The sequence below is a fragment of the Tiliqua scincoides genome, chromosome 5 (assembly GCF_035046505.1).
Source record: "Tiliqua scincoides isolate rTilSci1 chromosome 5, rTilSci1.hap2, whole genome shotgun sequence".
NCBI classification, from domain to species: Eukaryota; Metazoa; Chordata; class Lepidosauria; order Squamata; family Scincidae; genus Tiliqua; species Tiliqua scincoides.
In genome coordinates, this window is record NC_089825.1 from 103,190,685 (window position 1) to 103,212,522 (window position 21,838).

Below are 21,838 nucleotides of genomic sequence, written 5' to 3' on the forward strand. Positions count from 1 at the left end.
GGCTTTTCAGTCACATTTATCTCTTTGCATCATGCCTCTCCTTTTTGGTTTCTTATTCTTCACATATAACTTGTACCCCCCCCCCCCCCCCGCCACCACTGCTGTTCCTCACTTGTTGGCTCACTTCAAGCTCCAGGGTGAAGCTGGTTGCCTTGCAGGGAGTAGAGGTTAGGGTTAGGGTAGAGTGGAAGGGGATCGTTAGTTCTGCTCACACAGGGAGCACTTCTGTTTTGGCGGCCTCAGGGCTCTTCACCAGCAGACATACTGCCCTATATGCAAACTGTTCCTCAGTGGTGTTTGGGGGAAATAAGGTCACCTTAGGCATGGGGCCTGATTGGGTCCAAACTGCCCAATCAAGTTAAAGCTGGCCATGACTAGCTTAGACAAATTACATGGGCAACATTGTACATTACTGCAAGAGGCAAATGTCGTGACATGAAACAACACATCAGCAAGGTTACTCAATCCTGCTTCCAATAAGCATCTTCCTGGTGTTCAGATCAGATCTTAGAACAATAATATAACATTTGGGGAAAAAGATACAAGTCAATAATCCCAGGGTGGAGGCCAAGATAGAAAACACCTCCACAGCCACTGAGGTTTTCCCCTTGGTGCTGAGATACACTGGGAGAAAGGAGATCCAAACACTGCAAAAGACCAGCATGCTGAAGGTGATGAACTTGGCTTCATTGAAAGCATCTGGCAGCTTTCTGGCAAAAAAAGCTAATGCAAAGCTGATGATAGCCAGACAGCCCATGTAGCCCAGTACACAGTAAAACATGAGGACAGAACCTTCGTTACATTCCAGTATGATTAGCCCAATCTGTGAGTGCCTGTTGGCATCTGGGAATGGAGGCGATGCTGACAGCCATGCAAGACAGATGGCCACCTGAATGAAGGAGCAGCACAGAACAATGGAGTTGGCTACTTTTGGGCCTAGCCATTTCCTCATCTTGTTGCCTGGCTTGGTGGCCATAAAGGCCAGGAATACCATGACGGTTTTGGCCAAGACACAAGAAACAGCCACTGAGAAAATGATGCCAAAAGCCTTTTGCCGGAGAAGGCAGGAAACCTTCCCAGGCTTGCCAATGAAGAGCAGGGAAGAAAGGTAGCAAAGGAAGATGGCGCCCAGAAGAACACAGGTGAGGTTCCGGTTGTTGGCCTTGACAATGGGAGTGTTCCAGTGCTTGAGAAAGATTTGCATCACCAGACCTGTGATCACAGCAAAGGCAACAGCAAGGGAAACCAAAACAATCCCTAAAGGCTCCTGGTAGGAAAGGAAAGATGCCATCTTGGGGATACACTGATTATGGTTCTTGTTTGGATATTGATCTTCTGGGCATGGATCACAGTGACCTGCATCTGAGAAAGGTAAACATTGTGACATTCTGAGTTTACTCTGATTGTGCAGAGTGGCCATCTTTAAAGTACATCAAAAAGGCTGGCACCCATGAACCAAAGCTTTAACACATCTTTGTTTTCTCTCTTTCTGCACAGCCCTGATGAGGAGAGATGAAAACCATCACTTAGGAGAATATTTCCCTTTGATGTGGAATCTTGAGAGACCAATTTCACTGCATAGCATGGTTACAGACTCTACAAATTGGACCATGAATAGCAAATAAATACAGTGTATCGATGGGAAATGGGATATGGTGCCACCAGTGCCAACAATGACACCAATTATGCCTCTCTCCTGGACGTGATTTGCCCACCCCATAACTGCCCTTCCCTACTCCATTCCATCCCCTCCCTGTCCTTCCGCCATCCTATTCCACCCCCTCACTACAATCCCCAAGCCCCTCCACTGGACTTAACTGGTCCAGCACGCATCTCTGGGGCTGTTGTGCTTTAGTGACAGTGTGTGCCAGTGGAACCACTACCCACCAGCACAGAGATTCAATAGATGTTGGACATATGCCCTTCTCACCCCCACTTTGGATACTCATGGATTATGGTCTGTCATATATTGAGGTGCTGCATGAGGTGCTGTGATCCATAGTCACAAAATGTCACAACAAACACAAATTTGTAATTAGTAGCTGGTAATTGTTGACATTCACTAACCTGTGTGATTAGAAATTGTGGTTTCAGGGCAAGATACACAGTCATAGCAACAAACTTGTTCCCCCTCTCGATCTCTTTTCTTGTGTCCAAGAGGGCAACTCTCAACGCATCTAGAAGGTGGTGGTGTCTAATGATTAAAAAAAGAAATTGGAAGGTATGTAGCACTATGAATACAGGACATTAGAATTTTAAGGCCCCAATTCTATCCAGTTTTCCAGTCTTGACACAACAGTGCCATCAGGGCACACACTGGTTCCTACGGTGGGAGAGCACTCACAGAGGCCTCCTTAAGGTAAGGGAATGTTTGTTCTCTTATTTCTGGGCTACACTGCAGCAGCATCAGTGCTGGAAAATTGAATAGCATTGGGCCCTAAATCACTGTTAATTGAGATAGCATGAAACGACCAGTCAGAATTGTGAAGGGGTCCCATAGAAAAGAGACCCAAGGGAGACAGGAGAGGAAGAGGAGGGAAGTACATACAGAGAAAGAGGGGCATCCCAATTCTAACTAAATCACTCCTCACCGATGAAGCCACACCATCTGAGCGCATGCTAAAACCTGTGGAGGGGCAGTCCTGGAGGTCTCCTCCAGATAAGGGAACATTTGTGACTGCTTCCCCACCAAAGGATGCAGTGTACACCCCACTGGTACAGTTGTACCACCACTGGAAAATTGGATAGGATTGGGCCCTGAATCTCTTGTTCCATGCAATTAAACACTGTCTGATGGTGAATGCTTCACAGAAAAATATTTCAACATGGATAACATGTCTAGATCCATTGTCCAAATGAACGCAATCTTCATCACTTCCAGCTGGTGTGGTCTCACTTCACTCCCAGTAAGATCTGTCTCCGATCAACCTGTTGAATTTGGGCATAACTGCTCAATGGAGATGGCAGAGAACCAGGAAAGTGAATGAAGGGAAAGTATTTGAAAAAAGTGTGATTATTCATTATGAGTATTTCTTTGGCTTAGTTACACTGTAGAATGGAGAGTATACTCAAGTCAAATATAAATGTGAAATTTTTGGGTGTCAGAAGAACAGATTATGGCTCCCCAGCCCAGATCATATCAAGCTTAGTTCAGAGATCTTTCCTTTATTTGTACCTGCTTTAATCTCTTATTCCATATGATAAAATCCTCTCTGATGATGAATTCTTCACTTGAGAAAGAATTTCCAACTATCAGGGCAATATGACCAGATGCATTGACTGAATGGATGTGGTTGAGGATGTCGTACCCAGCTGACAAATGCCTCTTCTCAAAAAAGATTTCCTGTCCAGCTCCATTATTAAAGTGAATGTTTTTCAGGAAAGAGTGGAGCTGCATTGAAAGAGAGTCAAATAAACCCACTGAAACAGGACAGATAAACTCATAGTAGTCAATCATGTCCCAATCCTATCTCCCACCATTTGCACCAAACCAGCTGCTCGATGGAGACAGACTTTGTATCCTATGGTGGGGTGGTGAAAATGGCAAGGAAAATGGTTTTCCTTACCTCCTGGTGAGCACCTCTCCCCCACTGCCCTATTTCAGCTTCTTGGCTGACACAAATCCAGGTGAACCCAAGGGGTGTGGCAAGGTGAGGTAGGGAGTATAGCATAATGGTGACCTCATTGCCGCAGAAAAGTGCCCCACCTCCTGGTATGATCCTGACAGCATCAATCTTTGCCCTAATCCTCACCCAGCCCACCCACCACCACCACAAATCCCCTACAACAACTAGTCAGCGCCAAGGGAGCTAGACCAGCCACTGCTGCATGGCCAGTGCTACTTGGCCCAGTAGTGCATGACAGTGTTGCATTTCACAATGCCATAAAACATACTGTGCTTCTGGAATGCAACTTCCAGCAGTGCAGGTGATGAATGGGACTGGGCACTCAGGGCCAAATCCTATCCAACTTTCCAGCTCTGGTGTTGCCACAATGCAGCCCCATGGATAGGGACCACATGTCCCCATACATTAAGAAGGCCCTAGTGACTGCCCCTCCATCACAGGATGCAGTGCGCACCCCACTGGCACAATTGCACCAGCAGTGAAAAATTGGAGTGGATTGGGCCCTTAGTCTTGTACAATCATTCTGCTATAGTACTTGAGTGAAGTGCATCAGAATAGAGCCCTGGAGAAGCAACATCATGCTAGTGACATGCAGTCAGGATAGGCAGGGTAGGCAGAGCCTCACCTGACCCAGCAAGTAAAAATACAAAAGGACCCAAGAAGTTAAAAGTCCTTTTTGCCTGTCCCAAACTGCTTCTCTCTGCTGCAGCACACAGCCTGTTTTCAGGGAGGACAGGGAAGAGACGGAATGTGTGTTGCCTCCCCTGGCCTGGATCTCACTGCACGTCACAGGAGGTAGGAGGGAAGGGGCAGGAAATGTAGAGGTTTGGAGATGGGAAGAGAGAAGGAAGTGCATAACTGGGAGAATGGATGGAAAGATGGTTACAAGATTACCTGCCAGGGCTGAACATTCTGATTTTGAGATGTACTTTTATGAAGCCTCCCTTTCTCTCGGGACATGTACATGGCATGTAAAGCATTTGCAATTGCGTAGACAGCATTGTAGATGTTGAAGCTCTCGCCTGTCATACCAGTGTCATAAATGATCTCTAGTTTCCCCTCTCTTGTACAGTTTTCTTTTTGGAATTGGGTCTCATTGAGATCATAACAATGGCTTGTGTCAGAAGAATAGACATGGAGAAAATTCATGACTGCTTTATTAGGAGTAAAGTTATGAAGGAAGTCCTTGAAAGCTGGCACTGTATTTTTGCGGAGTGAGAAAGATAAGGCTCCATGGAAAATGTTTTGACTCAATACTCGCCCAGTTGGTAGCGAAACAAAACTCCATTCTGGTGGCACTATCCACACTTTCCGGATGTACTCCTTTGTGTTTTGTTCAAAAATATCTAAGGCAAATGCTATGTAATCCTGAAACCATGATTCCCCATGAAGAATAATCACATTGGCTTTGGTTAATAGAAGCGTTTCCCTTATCTTTTGAAATAAACCTAGGTTATTCATGATATCCTCTTTCAATCCACCATATATATTGACTGTTTCCACGAAGGCGACACAAATGCTTTTCTGTTCAAACAAAGTTTGGAGGTCCTGTACAAATCTCTCCTCCGCATCATTTGAAACAAAGCCAACCCACGTCCATCTGAAGTGCAAGAGAAGCTGGACCAGCCCCACAGAATATGTTGTGTCCTTTGGTGCCATTCGGTACAAAGTAGGAAAATCATTTTTATCACTCAGCCCTGTCTCAGATATACCATAAGAGAACTAGTGGGAAACGTGAGATTGTAAAGAAATTATAAATGACTGAAGTAATGTGACTACCTCTGAATATCTATCAATATTCAGCCAGCGACATCAACATTTTCCATGATATTTTCACTGTGTCAAGTAGCTCTTCGCCTGTCTTCAGTTGCTCGTACCCAGTGATGTGCCTGTTTCTGTTTTTTCATACTTAGTGGCTCACAGGAGGGCGTCCTCCCCACAGTTGGCCTCTCACTAGCCCTAAACCTGTCTGTATCTGCTTCTCAGGTCACCCTAGTGGCACTATTCTGGCTGCCAGCATTTGGACTGGTTGGATGCAGTGATTGGCTCTTTGGAATGCGCAGTGATGAAGCCTGGATGTCAGGACACCACTCCGTGGGTGAGAGGCCGTGTTGGGATTTCCATGGAAGCTGTTGGCCTTACTGGAAAAAGTTGTACTAGCATTCATGGGATTGATCTTGAGATATGACCAACATTGCACCAGCAATGGTGTATAGTCAGTGCAGCATCTGAATAAGACTGGATTGTAAATCACTAGGCTAAACCTGCTTTCTAGATGTGGCTGCCTGCTGCATCTGTTTCAGACAGCCACACCTTCCCTATGCAACAATTTCTGGACACAAATTTGGATTCCACACATATGGTATTTTTTGATTATTTAATTTGTTTGTCCTCTAGTTACAGTGAACATAATTAAACTGAACTGCATTAAAGCAAAGTACGAATGAACATCAGCAACAAAATCACAAACCTGTGGGATCTTGTAGACACTGGTGACTGTGGCCAACTGGCTGGAAGTTTCTTCAGTGAGCCCTCCAATAACAGACAACACATTCTCTTTCCTAATGCATGCATAATTAGTTACACTCCTTTGTTCTGTGAACAAAAGCTTCAAGAGGGTATCATATGTTCTCTGTGAATCATGATAGATGTCACGCATGTTGGATCTCAAGGTGACATTTGGCAAAAGGTTAGGATTCCTATTGATCTCATGAATCGCAAAGATGAAGGACAGGGCTTGCTGAACCGGTTCATGATTTATGCTGCAAGGTGATTTGTACAATGTATGTTATAGCAGAAATACTGTCTGGCAGAAATACTTCTAGCAGAAGCGTACAGGAAGACCTTGATAAAACTGAATACTGGACTTAAATGAATGCAGTTAAATTCAACAGGAACAAGTTCAAGGTTCTGCACTTGGGCAAAAATAACCAGAAACAGGTATAAAATAGGAGATACCTGTCTTGGCACACAAGTGAGAGGGATCTTGGAGTTGCAGTGGATCACAAGATGAACATGAGTCATCAATGTGATGCGGATGCAAAAAAGGCAAATGCAATTTTAGCCTGCTTTAGTAGAACTGTAGCTTCCACCTGGGAAGAAGTTGTGGTTCCTCTTTGGTCTGCATTAGTCAGACCTCAAATGGAGTGCTGTGTCCAGTTCTGGGCACCTCCCTTTAAGAAAGATGCCGCCAAACTGCAGTGCTTTCTCCAAGTAGCATGTTGTTTAACTGTTGATGCACATAACCTAACCTACCCTGTCAGTTCGGTGGACCACCAAAAATTGTTTTATGACCCACTAGTGGGTCCTGGATCCAAAGTTTGAGAACTGTTGATCTAAGTCCTTGTTGCATCTTCTCCTGCCAATTTCTCCTGCTATTCTTTGTGAGAACTGTAGCAGAAAGTGGCTGTTCGTGACTTTCACCCATTCCAAGCGGTTAAAAGTTCACAATTTTTCCAAAGATGGTCAGTGAACAGACAAATACATGTATCCCACCCATTCAATTGCTTTTAATAACTCTGCATCTTCAAGCAACTGATATTACTACTATGAAGCAATTTAGAACTTACCTCACAATCGGGACCGAGTTACGCGGATATTCTGTAAAAGTGTGAATTCTCTTGGAAACTGATATTATAGAGAAGATCCCCCCTATGATAATTTCTGTCAGCATGGTCAAGTCCGGAGTAGCACCAGCCACAACAACAGAAACAGCAACACTAACATGAGCACCACTGAACTCTTACAAGCTACGATCTTCCTGACTACAGTGGCCCTGATTGCAAACACCATCAGTGGAAGTAACACAGTCCTTGATGCTCCCTCATAGAAATAGGTTCTGTGGACCCAGAGTTTCTGCTAAGAAGCTTTTGTCTCTTTGGTGAAGAAAAATTGCCTGAAAATGGCCTTCTCTGTAAAAGAATCCCTACTCTCACCTTTGAGTCGTACGTTTGAGGCAACAGAGTTGTGAGCTCAGAACTTCACCACCTATTGTTATATACTTATTCTTAACTCTGACTTGTTATTCTCCTGAACTGAAGAAAAGAAGAAAAATAAGTCATCAATAGTGATTTTGATCATTATAGAGCATCAATAATTATCCATTTTGATGATTATAGAGCAACCATCTCCTTTGTGGTAACAGATACTCTGGGTCTGTGCAAGGGGGGGGGGGATGGACATGTTTACAAGAAGACCAAAAACTGACATTTGTCCTCCCATTTCTAGCTAATTAGGACATTTGCTTCAAACTACTACTGTACTACTGAGAGCAGTAAAAAAAATATTTGCAAGATGTTAGAAAATTTGCATCTGTCCTCCCTGTTGTAGCTAATTAGGATGTTTGCTTCAAACTGCACTCCTGTGAGCAGATAGACATTCACTGAGTGGGCTGTTCTTAATTTTACTTCAATGACATATGAGAAGAATTGTGTGGCCCCACAGAGAGAGGCCCTGCTTTCCAGGATGGGAGACACCAAGGAGGAAGACCCAAATGTGGGTGTTAGATGACTCAGTCATTGATGATAATAGCCAGGCTGGACAGTGAACAAGGTTACCTATTTTGTGATTGGTTGAATTGAAGGCCCTGCAGAAATCCTTCTAGATCTATAACCTTACTTGTGGCCTTCCAGATTAGGAGGATCTAGATTAGGAGGACATCTGACATACCCAGATTTAATTTCCTCTAGGCCCCAACTGCTTCCAGGCAGTGCCACAGATCTGTGACAGCCCCCTTGTTAACAGGTGGAAAAGAGAGATTGAGCTGGGTGTCATCTGCATATTGGTTGCAGACACCCAATTCCAAATCCCAAGGTGACCTCCTCTTGTGACTTTAACATGTACACATCAAACAGCATGGGGGACAAGATAGATCCCTGTGGCAGCCCACAGGTCATTCATCAGGGTGCTGAAGGCATGTACCCCGCCTCACCATCTTGATCCAAACTGAAAGGAAGGAGCAGAACCTCTGCACAACCATGCCCTCAAGCCCAAACAGAGCCAGCCAGTCCAGACACCATGGTCAATGATATCAGAAGCCACTGAGTGGTCAAGTAGGACCAACAGTGACCTGCTCCCTCTATACAGTCCTCAGAGTGGGTCATCCTTCAAGATTGGCCATTGGATTGGGCCATCAGTCTGGAGACAGGTGCCTGAATTAGTGTTCAATCCTTGATTGAACTTGGTCATGAAGTTGGTGGATTGGAAAACTTCCTTTTGTAGTTTCTTTGTTTACTCCAGGAAGCTACTAGGATGTGGCTTTTGTCCAGAGGTTGGATTGTGTTGTACAAGCAAAGTGCACATGGAATTTTCCAAGAAGCAAAAGCAAGGCAAGAATTCTCTCAAGCTAGGCAGATAGAGTGGAGGGTGATGCTAGTGTCTGACTGCTCAAAGTGACCAAAGTGTGGCCTTCCTCAAGACCTGTGGTATATGAAGTCTACGCCATTAGTCCTAATTAAGGGTCATAGCACAGGCCTGGGTCGTGCTCTCAGAATTGACCATATACATATATAATCAAGTGTGCCATGCATCACACATCCAATTAGAAGCTATCAGGCCACAGCACTGCAAGACATCATGCAGATGCAAAGGAGACATCGGAATTAGCGCAATGTGCCCCATGCAAAAGGAACTGAAATGCAACATATAAGATGAAATATGCAAACATGTGCTGCAGCAAACAGGTAGCAGCACACCCAACACAAACACCTCATTTGCCAGCATCCAAACATGTTAATAGACGTGCTTTTCAAAACATACACCTAACGTGCACAAACGAGAGGGGAAGCAAACACGTGCCCAGATTCTGTGTCAAAGCTACGTGTGCCATCCATGGAATTCGGGGGTGAAAAGATGACTGTGGTCAAATTCAATTGGACTGAAATTTTTATTGACGTCTTCAGAAAACCAAGCAGGGGTCTTGATGGGGATACTCAAAATTAGCATACTCCCTCTGACACTATGCAGGGGAAATCTAATACTAGCAATCAGGCTTCATGGTGTGCGATGACGGCCAATGGTATGTTTGTGTTTGGTCTGCTGCTGCAGTGTTTGTTTGCACATCAGCTATGGTGCATTTTGGTGTGGTGCATCTCACAAGGGAGCAAAAATGAGCTCCTTTGGTCCTGACTTCTGCTTTAATACACAGGGCCAGGCCATCATCAATAACCAAACCACCACAATGAGGAATAGGCCCCCTTCCAAGTCACATTGCGCTAGCCACTGATATAGCGGGGGGCTGGGGCAGGGTTTGGAAAAGCCCTGGGCAGCATTAGGGAGAGGGAGGCGGCATGCCCCCATCCACTATCTCGTGCCACCACCACCCCAACACACCTCCTGTGTACCCTGTACTGAGGCCTCCAGAGGGTCTCCCAACTGCTTCTGGTTTTTAACAAAAAATGGAAGTGATGTTTTAGGCCCTTAGAACACCTGTGGAGGACTAGAAGAGCCCCCTCCCTCCACCATCCACAGCCTTCTAAGGACCTAAAATGTCACTTCCCATTTTCACCGAAAACCAGAAGTGCAGTTGGGAGACCATCTGGAAGCCTCCATGAGGGGGAAAGGGGGGGTGGCATGTGGGAGTGGATGGTGGCATGCAGCAGTGACAGTCTCGGGTATCAGCATCTGTGGTCCTGCCCCATGGCAACACAGGAGCCAGGATCACAGCTAGCACTAGCTGCCCTCTCAATATGGATTAATCATCACCTTATGAGTTTCTGTTGCTTCCAATTTCACCACCAGGGGGAAGACACATCAAGTTGCTTGCTCTAGGTAGAAAGCTCCTTTCCCCTTTTTTCTGTTTTTAAACATGCTAGCAATCAAATTCTAATTGAAATGACCCCCAATTCACCCTAGCGTTTTGGGGTTTTTTCCCCCCATGCTACATTCTCTCAGGTATTATTTGGGGAGTATATGGGCAATTGCATTTATGTTGCGTTCTTGAGCAAAGTACAAGAAAATACCTACAGCACTGATCAGACATCCTTTGAAGATCAGAAAACAATTCTAACATTAGTAATTGTGATTCTTAGTGGCTACGACTGATTTAACACATCATCATTTAATGGAGAACGTGTATCAAATTAAAAACAGGTTTTAAAAATGCTAGGTGGGAGAGTGTACCCAAGAGGCACACTGTGCTACAGCCTTGGTTAGTTGCAGCTTTACGTTTTTTTAAATCCACGCTGGACTGGGTCCCTTGGTTTAATCCAAATATGGTTGAAACATTTGACCATTGTGTAAAATTACATGCTTGCACTTTAAATATTCTGCATCCTCTGCTCCTTCACCATCCCCAGGTAAATCATCTATCGGCCCAAGCATCATGGGTGACAATATACATCCATTTTTCCACCCCAAAGAAGAAGCAATTAGTGTAGTTTTAATTTCACTGGGAAAACTGTACATCCACACCAGGCTACAGTGTTTCAGCAAAAGAACTACGGGAAACAACATCTATGATTAGTTTTACAAACTGCTTTTTTCTCTTAATAATGCCTTGGTGTTGAGATCAGACTTTAGAATAATGGTATAGCATTTAGGGGAAAAGATGCAAGCCAATAACCCGGATACTAAATTGAATGAAGGAGCAAGACAGAACAATGGGGTTGGCCACTTTCTGGCCTAGAATTTCCTCATCCTACTTCCACAAGGACCACCACAATTGTTTTTGTCAAGACACAAGACACTGCCATAGAAAACACAACGCCAAAAGTTGTTTGTTGCAGAAGGCAGGTCACTTTTCCAGGTTTCCCAATGAAAAGCAAGGAAGAGAGATAGCAAAGCAGGATGGAGCCGAGAAGAACACAGGTGAAGTTCTGGTTGTTGGCTTTGACAACGGGAGTATCTCAGTTCTTGTTCACAGAGCAAAGAAATGCAGTTAATTATGACTGTGATAGGAAAAGAAATGTGCTTTCTCTTATTGGAGGGCTCACTGAAGAGACATCCAGCCAGTGGGCCACAATCACCAGTGTCTACAAGATCCCACAGGTATGGGATTTTGATGTTCATTTTCATTTGTTCTGGGCTTTATGGTCACTGAGGGTCCACTCCTTCATTAAGTTATGCTCAAACAAATTGAAGAAACTGAAATGTCTGCATTATTGGAAGCCAAGTCTGTGAATGTTCTGGCCTTTGAATTTCTCTATTTACAAGTTGGAGAAAAGTAATTATAAGGAATGAATTGGTACACATTGTGGAGAGTGACATGAACTGACTGATGAGTTGTTCTGTCCTGCTTAGGAAGATGGATAAGAACTCAACTGGAGAAGAAAATAAGTTTTGAAATACTGAAAATCGAATGGAAACTATTTTGGCCCAATGTTGCATATAAGCAACAGGGATCAAATGTGTATGCATGTGGGCTGGGCAAAATGGATTAATGTTTTGAGTACTTACCCCTGCTAATTAGGCAAAGAGGCACCTTTTTAAGTGTGCTATCCTTATATTTAGCAAGGAGAGAACAACTGTCCCTCTTCACCTCATCGTGGCATCTTTTCTGTTGGGTGTTGCTGGTGTCTCTCACTTTTTACACTGAAAGCCTTTGGGGACAGGGAGCCATTTACTGATTGGTTTTGCTCTGTAAACCACTTTGTGAACTGCTTTTTGTTAAAAAGCAGTATATAAATATTTGTTAATAATAATAATACTAAATATTGATAGACAATATTTAATAATGATAGACAATAATAAGAGGTCGTTTCTTGATAAATTCCATGTAATTTCTGTAAGATCTAACGTAGCTTACTTCTCCCTTCAGCTCTCTTATGGTTCATCTGTGACTACGCTGAGTGGTAAAACCAACTTTCCTCCATTGTACCAAATGGCACCAAAGGAAAGGACTTCTTCTGTGGGGCTGGTTCAACTTCTGGGGTTGGTGGGGTTATTTTTTTTGGTATTCCACCTTTTACCAGTGTTGCGTTAATGTGTCTACGGTAGAATAAGGGTTAAGTAGAATTATTATGACCTTGAGAGAGGCCGGATTTTATGGCCATTTTAGTGGTTCTCATAATATACTGCTTTTATATTTTAAATTAGAGTAGTCTTGTGAACAGCATTTTTTCAGTATCGTAATATGGGTTTTTAAGCTGTGTTGGCTTTGTATTGGTACTGATTTTATGCTGGTCTATGACCATAAAAAAGATTTTGAGATTTGAGACAAACATTTCCCACCTGCTCCAAAAGATTTCCTGGCTATGAACTGGAAAAATATATTTATAAGAAAAACTCAACCTTTGTTCTTCTCCTTGTAGCTAATTAAGAGTTTGGTTCAGAATCTACTACTTTGAGCAGATGGGCTTTCTCCAAATGTATACACAGAAATTCTGCTTGCAGGCTTTTGCTCTTTGGTAACTATAGTGAAGAAAGTGAATTGAACCCTATTTCTCTATGGAGTAACACCTATTATCAGCTCTGAGCAGCACATTTGCTTCATAACAGGTGTGAGCTTGGCTATATTTTTAACATGGACATGTTCTATTACTGAACTGAGAAGAAGAAGGGGAAAAAATGATCAGCAGTGATTTCGATAATTACAGAGCAGACAGACACTGATATCAGAAATTCCCTGTCTATGCAAGTGGGGGGGGGAATGTTAGCAAGAGTTCAGGGAATCTGCTTTGTCATCCTAATTACAGCTAATCAGAAAAGTTGACTCAGTTATACTAATGCAAGCCAAAAGCTTGGTCCCCTATATCTTTATGGAGGGCACAGAAAAATTCCCATCTGGCCCCCATCTGTGGGTCAATATCACTGAGACAGTTGGGCAATGGTCTGATTCAGTATTAAGCATCTTCCTAGTTGCTTAATACTAGAGTAGTAGAATTATTTATAGGCTAATTCATTAGTTGTAGGGAAAGAATATCTAGATAGAGAGCCGATGATTTTTTTTTTTTCTTCAGGGCTCTGGATCTGAGAAGACCTTTGTGACAACTGCAGTAAAATGTTATGTGTCCCAAGAAGCAAATGCAGGAGACCACTGAGAACAAATGAGGGTACAGAAAAAAAGGATAGAACCCTAACACTACCTTCATAGTTTTCGGATTCCAAATGTAAAAAAATAAAAAATAAAAAAAATAAAAACAGAGAGAGAGAAAAAGATTAGGAAATCTGGAAAGTCCCTAAACTCTGACAAAACTTTGTTGTTCTGTGGTGTACTGATGCTCACAAATTGGTTATACTCCACAAAGAATCTTTCTGAATTAACAGGGGAACTGCTACGCGCAATGGTCTTTACCATGTATGTCCAAAGTTAACTTCAGAAAGATACTGAGTGTTTTACCCAGCACCCCCCAATAAAGACACAGGCAAGGGTATATGGTACAAAGGGCCACTTTATTAACTATTTAAATATACTTCAGATTGCAACAGGGCCTAACAAATAAGTTGTGCGGGTTCTACATGGGGGAAAGGGAGCTGCCTGTCTACTTCCCCCTATAGTTATTTGGGCGACCATGCCAGACTCTGGGTAGCGTCAGTACAAGCCTGCCGCCCCCTTCATTGTCACCCCGAAGGGGCAGGGTGGCAGGCCAGCTCAGGCCACCTGAGCGAACCCACGGTGCGCCTTTACCACCAGGCCGAGGTTCATCCAGCCTGCCTCACCCAGCCGGGAATGCCAGCATGACCAAGCATGGAGTCCACCCGGCCCTTGCCACCCTGCGGTGTACACCGATATGACCTTACCTACCCAAAACCTGCACGACACCTGCCTAAAGTGACCAAGAAGACCTATGGAAAAACCCCATCCCGCCCCTAACTCCACAGTCCGCGGTAGGCAAAAAACCACCAACCGATGTGCCAATTAGGCTGATGGCAAAAATTCCTACCCAGTCCCAGAAGGCAACCAGCTAGTCTCGGACTGGCAAAGGGTGGGCGGGTGGGTGACCGCTGCCTGGTCCCGACTGCGCGGGCTTCTCTGAGCAGCCTGCATGTGGCCCCAGACCAATTAGCCCCCAGCCAATCGGCTGCGAGTCTGGCCCTTCCTGTGTCTTGTGCTGGGGCAGGGTAAACGCCGGTGGCATGCTAATACCGGAATTCTAATAATGCTAATACCGGAATTCTAATAAATGAGACTTGGGGGATTGGGTCCAATGGGAATGCAGAAGCAGACAAGTTTTTTAAAATGTCAAAACATCTTCTATAAAGAAACTTCCTCTAAAGACAGAAGAGTCCCTCTTCTAATTTACACTGATATTAATCTAACAGCCGTTTGTTAGAACATATTTCTCCTTCCCTTACTTTCTAATGAACTGCAACATCAATTATTCCTTCAGCTATTTCTAATTATTATGGCACTCCCTAGAAACATTTAACTTAAAGAAATAGTTCTACGTAGAGAGGCTGATTCAAGAACATTGTTGTCCTATTAAAATTAACATTTTAATCAATTTTAAAGCATTTTTATCAAGTGTAATCACTGTCATATAGGTGGTATAGGGGTTGAGCCTCATTATTTGCTGGTTCTGTTCCAAGCACTCACATGGATGGCAAAAAACACACTACAGCAAATCAATTTAAAAAACAAAGTTTCTTTGCTCTGGTGACTTAAAAACAGCCTTGCTGACCTTTGTGATGTAAGATAAGAGTCATTAAGAAGACAATCCATCAATCAGTCTTCCTCCAAGCTAGCCCCGCCCTTCACCAAAACTTCACCAGTTTTTTAAACTGATTTTAAAGGGGTGCATTTTTCCCCTTCTCCAGGGATCAGCACATTCCTTCTCACTTGCAGTGGCCATTCATGTTGAGTCAAATCCATGTATAAAAATCTGTGTAATAGGCTGGACCTGTATATGAATTTTATGCCTATGGCTGTCAGTAGACAAAGCATAAAACAAGCTTAAAACACCCCTCCCCCCCGAAGAGCACAACTACATAGTTCATTTCAGGCGCAATCTTTCCTTTCACTTGGGCTGGCACAAGTCCCTTGAACCGACCTGAAAGTGTCGCAAAGGTGTTGTAAGGCACATTTGTGCCACTTTCTAGGAAGGTGGGCCATCACCCAGGGATCCCCTGGCCTCCCTGAGCCGACATGGGCCCTATAGAATGGGTGAGTTGTGTTGGCCAAGCTTGACTGGCGCAGGGGTCTGGGGGCCATGGGGGCAGGGAGGAGGCAGGAGGGACGTGATTCAGGGTGGGGAGAGGGAGGCTGCAGGTGTTCCCAGGGACAGGCAGGGAGTGGGAGGTGGGGCCAGGATCTGGAAGTTATGCCGGATCCTGATCCCGTTCCTGAGTGACCCAGGGCAGTCCCGGGCTGCTTGGATTTGCAGAACCTTATCAAGAGGTGCAGATCCAAGTAGACCCATTGGGGCTGATGCAGCGTGACATGGAGTAAGGGGAAAGGCTTCCCCTTGCCTTGGGCTGTGTTGCTTTTGGCCCCAAACTTGCACTGGATGCAGCGCTAGCTGAGGGAGATCACCAACAACCTTCCCATGGTGGTAGTGCCTTGTGGAGCACTTGTTAAGCTTTATGCTCATCAGGTGGGAACCATTCATGTTGCCTTGCATTCCCCGGCACCTGGCTTTCAATCAGAGCCAAGGCACACTTGCTTACTCATAAGTAAATGTGAACGTTTTGCTCAGTTTTGCTTTCCGCAGGGGCTCAATACAATTGTCAGCTTGGAAGGAGGGACTTTGTTTTCGGATGTTTTGGGGGACCTGCATTCGTTGGAGTGGAACCATTCTGCTGGTGTTGCATTCCTCTCAGCCTGGCCTTTCCAAATGGATCAAGGCACATTCGCCTGCTCACAAGTAAATGCACAGGGTGGCTCAGTTTCACTTTCCATAGGAGTCATGCATTTATGGTGGCAGCTTCTGAGCATGCTCAGAAGACTCTGCAGCTGGTTAGTAGAAATCAGCAGAGCTGCATGTGGAGTTAGGAGCTTAGAAACACAGTCAGAAAAACTCAGTGGTTCAGAGATGCCCTGCAGCCACTTTAATCAGTACATTTCAGTGTTATTTTGTTAATTGAGCAGGATAGATCAGCGGTTCCCAAATTCCTCTTCGGATGTTGAGAATGCTGTAAGTCTTGCTGGGAGTGGGGCCTAGGTCTGGGGGCATCTAGGAGGGTCTTGGGGAGGGTCCGGGAAGCCTGCAGCCCCCCTCTGCAGGCCTCTGCAATGCTTGAAATCACTCCAATCGGTGATCTAAGTGCACTTCCAGTTTTCACATGACAACAGGAAGTGCGCTCTGATTGGCGATCAGATGCCCAAAAAGGGGGCTGCAGGCCTCCTAGACCCTCCCCAAGGCCAGCACAGCTCTCCAGGTAAGAGGGAAACCCACTGGGTCCCCACTGCACCATGATCACTGTGGCGCCTTTGGGAAACCCATTGCTGGGCCACATACCATAAGTGGGAATGGCCCACTTTCTGTTCCCTCAATGGGTCGCAACCCATCACTTTGGGAACCTATTGGATATAGCATTTTATAGTTTTATAAACTCAATTTCATGTTATTTTGCGGTATTTTGTTTTTACCATTTTAGACTGCCCCTACTCATATGTCCCTTTGTGTTCAGTAGGGCTTTCTCCCAGAAAAGCATGTATAGGATCGTAGCCTTAGGTTCAGTGAAAATGAACATATAGCAGCTGCATACCTGGCAGCTGTGCCACCCAGGGGCACAGGACCGCAACATGTTGCCCCTCCAGAGGAGTCTCACTCAGCCATGCAGAGCCTCACGCAACACCCCTGGGTGCTCCAAAAGCCTTCTGAGGCCTTCAGAGTGCTGTAAAACAGTATTTGCGGGCTCTTTTTAGTGCAAAGGGGCATAGCATGGGGCCTCCCGGCCCACAGAACAGCTCGAAGGGGTGGGCGGAGATGGCAGCAGTGGTGCCGCCCCCACAGGCTCCACAGGCATGACTCCTGGGGCTCTTGCCTGCCTGACCACCCCAGGACCACCACTGATGTATAGAGATTAGAAATCCACTCCTAAGTCTATGCGCTAAGCATGTTCTTTTTAGTTGTATGAATAAGGCCAAAACTTGTTTGTCTTCCGGTGCATACTTAGCCACTCAGCTACAGAAGCTCTCAGAATGGTAACCCCATCAGGGAACACATGCCAAAAATGTACCAAAACAAAGCTTTAAAAATGTGCATTGATTTGTGTGGACTGATATAGTTAAGCATCTAAAAGTTTGTAGAAGGTGATTCATTATTTTGCATTACAAAGTAAATGAAGCATTTGGGATTATGACCAGTGGGAATGAAAGGATAAGGAATGGTGAATGTTACTTTAAAAAATAGTCTCAAGTTGAAAACTCTCTTCTAGGCAGAGATATTTGTCCCTTTTCTTCCACAGGTGAAAAACCCTTTGTTCTTTTAAAATAATCTTCTAGTTCACTGTTTCCCAAACTTTGGGGACCTACTGGTGGGTCCAGACCTGATTTCTGATGGGTTGCCAAAAGGTGATGGGAAGATCAGATAAGTAATTGCCTCAAGCCCTGAGGCTATTAAAAATAATTTGCTGTAGATGCTAATCACCCTGCAAAGAGCTCAACTCCTGCAGAAGCATATAATTACAAACAGGGAGAGACTAACAACAAAAACAACAGGTATTTATATACTGCCTTTCTGGTCATTGGATTGCTCTTAAGAACATAAGAAGAGCCCCGCTGGATCAAGCCAATGGCCCATCTAATCCAGCTTCCTGTATCTCACAGTGGCCGAACCACAGACCTCCGCAGCCCCATGCCCGGGGCAAAGCTCCGCAATGGCACTCCCCCGCGGTCTATCGCCACCCTCCCGCACAGTCTGTTATATGCCCCATCTCAATCTCTCTCTCTCTCTCTGCATTACTGTGTTAGTAATTTAATTTAATTTAAATAGCTAAGAGGATGCTTAAACAATTCAACACTGATTCTTAGCAAGTCAAATCCTACTTGTGATGAAAGAACTAGGGGTTACCAGTGACCACCCACTGATCCAGGGCAGTGTCACCTAGTGCCAAGCGCTCACTCTTTTCCCATCCACTCACTCTTTCACTTGGTTTGAAAATGCACCTTATTGGGCAATGCCTTGGTATTGCCTAGGAAATGCCACTGCCATTAGCCCAGGGTATCAGGGTGCCAGAGGGGTTCCCTGAGCAAGGCCCCTCTCCTAGAACAGGTTGTGATCTTGATGGGTCTCTGTTGAACTCACAGTAGCGCCTACAGAAGTGCCTACAGTAGGCTGACAATTCCACTGTTTTCCCAGAACAAGGCACATTGATTTATATTTTATTAAAAGATTGATAAAAGGGAAAGGGGGATTAATACAATTTAATTGAACAGAAGGAACAAATATTACAAGGCTTGGTTAATACAGAAGCCTTTACTATTAGCACACATATAATCAACCAGTGGTGCTGGTGCTATGCAGAAATGCCAAGCCAAGTGGTAGTCTTTGCATATTTCAGCCAGGGGCAGGGGAGTATCTTCCCTGTGGCAAAACAGGGCACACCAACTGGAGGTTGGGGAAGCAATTGGAGCACATGTGCCCTCTCAGCAGCTGGCCAGGCAAAATCACCCAACCAACTGCTGAACGCATGGGAGAACCCTGAAAATGATGTGATGATGCTAGATGGCATCATGATGTCATGGTGCTGCTGCCTGGGCACCAAAAGCCCTGGGTACACCTCTGGCCAGGGGGCTTGCCAGTCAGCCTCACCAAGCCAGACAAGCGCTGCTTGAGTGGCCCTGGCTCACCCCCTGACTTCATTAACCTCAGAATGGATGCAAGTTGTCAACTCCTTCCCACCCAGCCTGCACAACACCTACCTGAAGTGACCAGAAGAGGACAATTATGCAAATAAAATTATACTACTAGGAAACGATCAGGCAGGCACCTGAATGATTGCCATAAAAATCATTTTATGGTCAATCTGGTCAGTCTCAGGTTGGTGCCAAATATTTATGTACTCTCTTTGTTAAAGAGGGGAGAAGGTCAGTGCAAAGTTTAGGGGTAGGCAAAAAAAAAAAAAAAAAAAAAAACTGCTAATCTGGCTGACTGCAAGAAATTTCTACCTGGCTCAAATAAAGGGTCAACCAGCTACTCAGACTGTACGAAGGGTGAGCAGGTGAGCATTGTTGGGCGAACTTGAACTGTGAGGTACATGCTGTCAACCAGGTTACACAGCTCACCTTGCCTGCTACCCAGAGTTGCCCCAGCTAGTAGAAAGCCTACATTTTCACACCTTTGTTCCCATATGCTGGAGAGGGCCAGTGAAGTGCGTCGGCGCAGGATATCACCTCATCATAATTATGAAAGATAATGTACTCTGTTAGGGTTGTTCCATCGTCCTCAGGCCTTGAGCTTTCCAAGGCATTTGGTCTGACCCTGTTGATGGACTAGTCACAATGCTGACTGAGATGGACTTCTCATCTGATCAACAAGGGAATTCTTCTGTTTATGTCCGGCATGGGATTGTGTGCACAAAGAGCGTCTATGTATGTCATGAAGTCTAGAATTACTCATACACAACTGCCAATTTCAGTTAGATAACAAACCAGTTCATAGCTTATCCATGCTGAGATGTGAAAGGTCTTGTCATCCTTCCTCACCAAGCATATTAGAGGTAATAAGAATAGGAACTTATTTTTGAAGCCAAAGTATCTGGGATCCTTGCCTCCTATTGACGTCGAGGAGCCCAGTGTGTAACTTCGGTTGGGGGGGGGGAGCTTACGCAATGCCACGACTAGAGGAATCCAGAATCCCCAGTTGGATACTGCTAGGAAACTACCAGGCAGATACATGACACAGGATGATGGCATGGTTGCTATAAAAATAGCAATGGTGGCCAGACTCTTGTTGGTTCGAAATATCTCTCAAGTGGCAGAGGAGGACTAATGGACATGTTTGCCTGCTGCACTCTGTTACATATAAAGGGGGGGGGAGGTCAATGCTAAGGTAGCTAGCAGCTGGCATCCATATTGAATGTTCAGGCTGAAAAGACCACTGGGAAAACAGAAGGAACTAGATGGCGGACATTTCCCTTCCATTCTGAGGTCAACTGGGGTGATGGAGTGGTGGTTGTCTTGTCCACAGCAACTCACACGAAAAGAATTAACATGGGGCAAGGCTCATCAGGATACATATTTTCTGGCCTCAACATTTATGTTGTCCAAGCACACGTTAAACTATAGATGTGTAGATACTCTCTGAGAAAATCAGCAAAATCTAATTGAAGCTTTCTTTTGTTTTATTGAAATTATCTAAGAAACAGTGGCGTCAGTAGAGGGCTGTGGCGGGTGACACGCATTGGGGGGCTGACACCACTTCTGGTCAAAATTTTTAAAATCTTGGTATTTTCGAAAAGTACCATCATGTTATATATCAGTCAATGCATAATTTCATGCACAATGCAGTGAAACAAAGTACATTGAAATACCTCTATTTTTTCAAAGATTATAGCTAAAAGACCAGCAGGAGCAGGGCGATGGTACATCACCATGCCCATCACCCAGGCCGTTGTCCTGCCCAGTGCATGGGAGGAGGTCCATCATAGGGGTGATGCACTGGCCTCCCACACTGGGTGACACAAACCCTAGTTATGCCACTGCTAAGGAATTCTCCGAAATTTTGCTTTGGACACAATTCAGTGGCTATCTATCTTTCCAGTCACTTGCGCTATATTCTGAAGTATTTGTCTGAAGTTCTAGAGATGAAATAACTTCAGAAACTAATGAGACTTTTGGGAGGGAGCCCGAAGGGAATTTTTTTAAAAGCAGAGGTTTTTTTTAGAGAGATTAGAAAAAAAGTCTAACCCATGGTTTCTTAGTTAAAAATTCCCATTGAAGATAAAGTTGCCATTTTCTCCATTCATTTATCCTCATATTAATCAGGGAGTTCAATAGAAGGAGTTTGCATTTCTTTTTTTTGTTCTAATTTGGTATGAATTTGAATTTGGTATGAATTCAGCCAAGGAAAGGACAATTAAAATGCCCTTGTATTCAAGAGTGGGGTTTTTCTTAAATCAGAATTTCTGGCCAAATAACTAGCTTTTGTTTTAGTTTCAAACTTTTGAGCTATGTTTCTCCCTTTTTAAAGTGCTTTTCTTTGTTTTATTTTAATTATGCACAGAGGCTTTGATAGGAGAGGTGTTAGCAGTACAACAGTGTCTCCGTAACGCCATAGGATATCTTCAACCTGGATATCCTTTTCTGCTGTTTTCAAAGGATTTTAAGAAGGCAAGTAATGCATTTTCTTTGTCATTATGTTGCTCATAACATTCATTATTTAGGGATATGC

General features: G+C 44.5%; 1 protein-coding gene across 1 annotated transcript; it reads right to left on the bottom strand.

The window, feature by feature from the left end:
* Positions 1–457: 457 nt before the first annotated feature.
* Positions 458–1,387, bottom strand: LOC136652749 (vomeronasal type-2 receptor 26-like). The gene has a single exon (XM_066629672.1). It carries the CDS (start codon positions 1,385–1,387, stop codon positions 458–460), a length of 930 nt encoding a protein of 309 aa, XP_066485769.1.
* Between the last annotated feature and the right edge of the window lie 20,451 nt (positions 1,388–21,838).

Excerpts from the sequence above, each read along its gene's own strand:
- LOC136652749 (XM_066629672.1), bottom strand. The coding sequence starts at position 1,387 with ATGTCACAATGTTTACCTTTCTCAGATGCAGGTCACTGTGATCCATGC.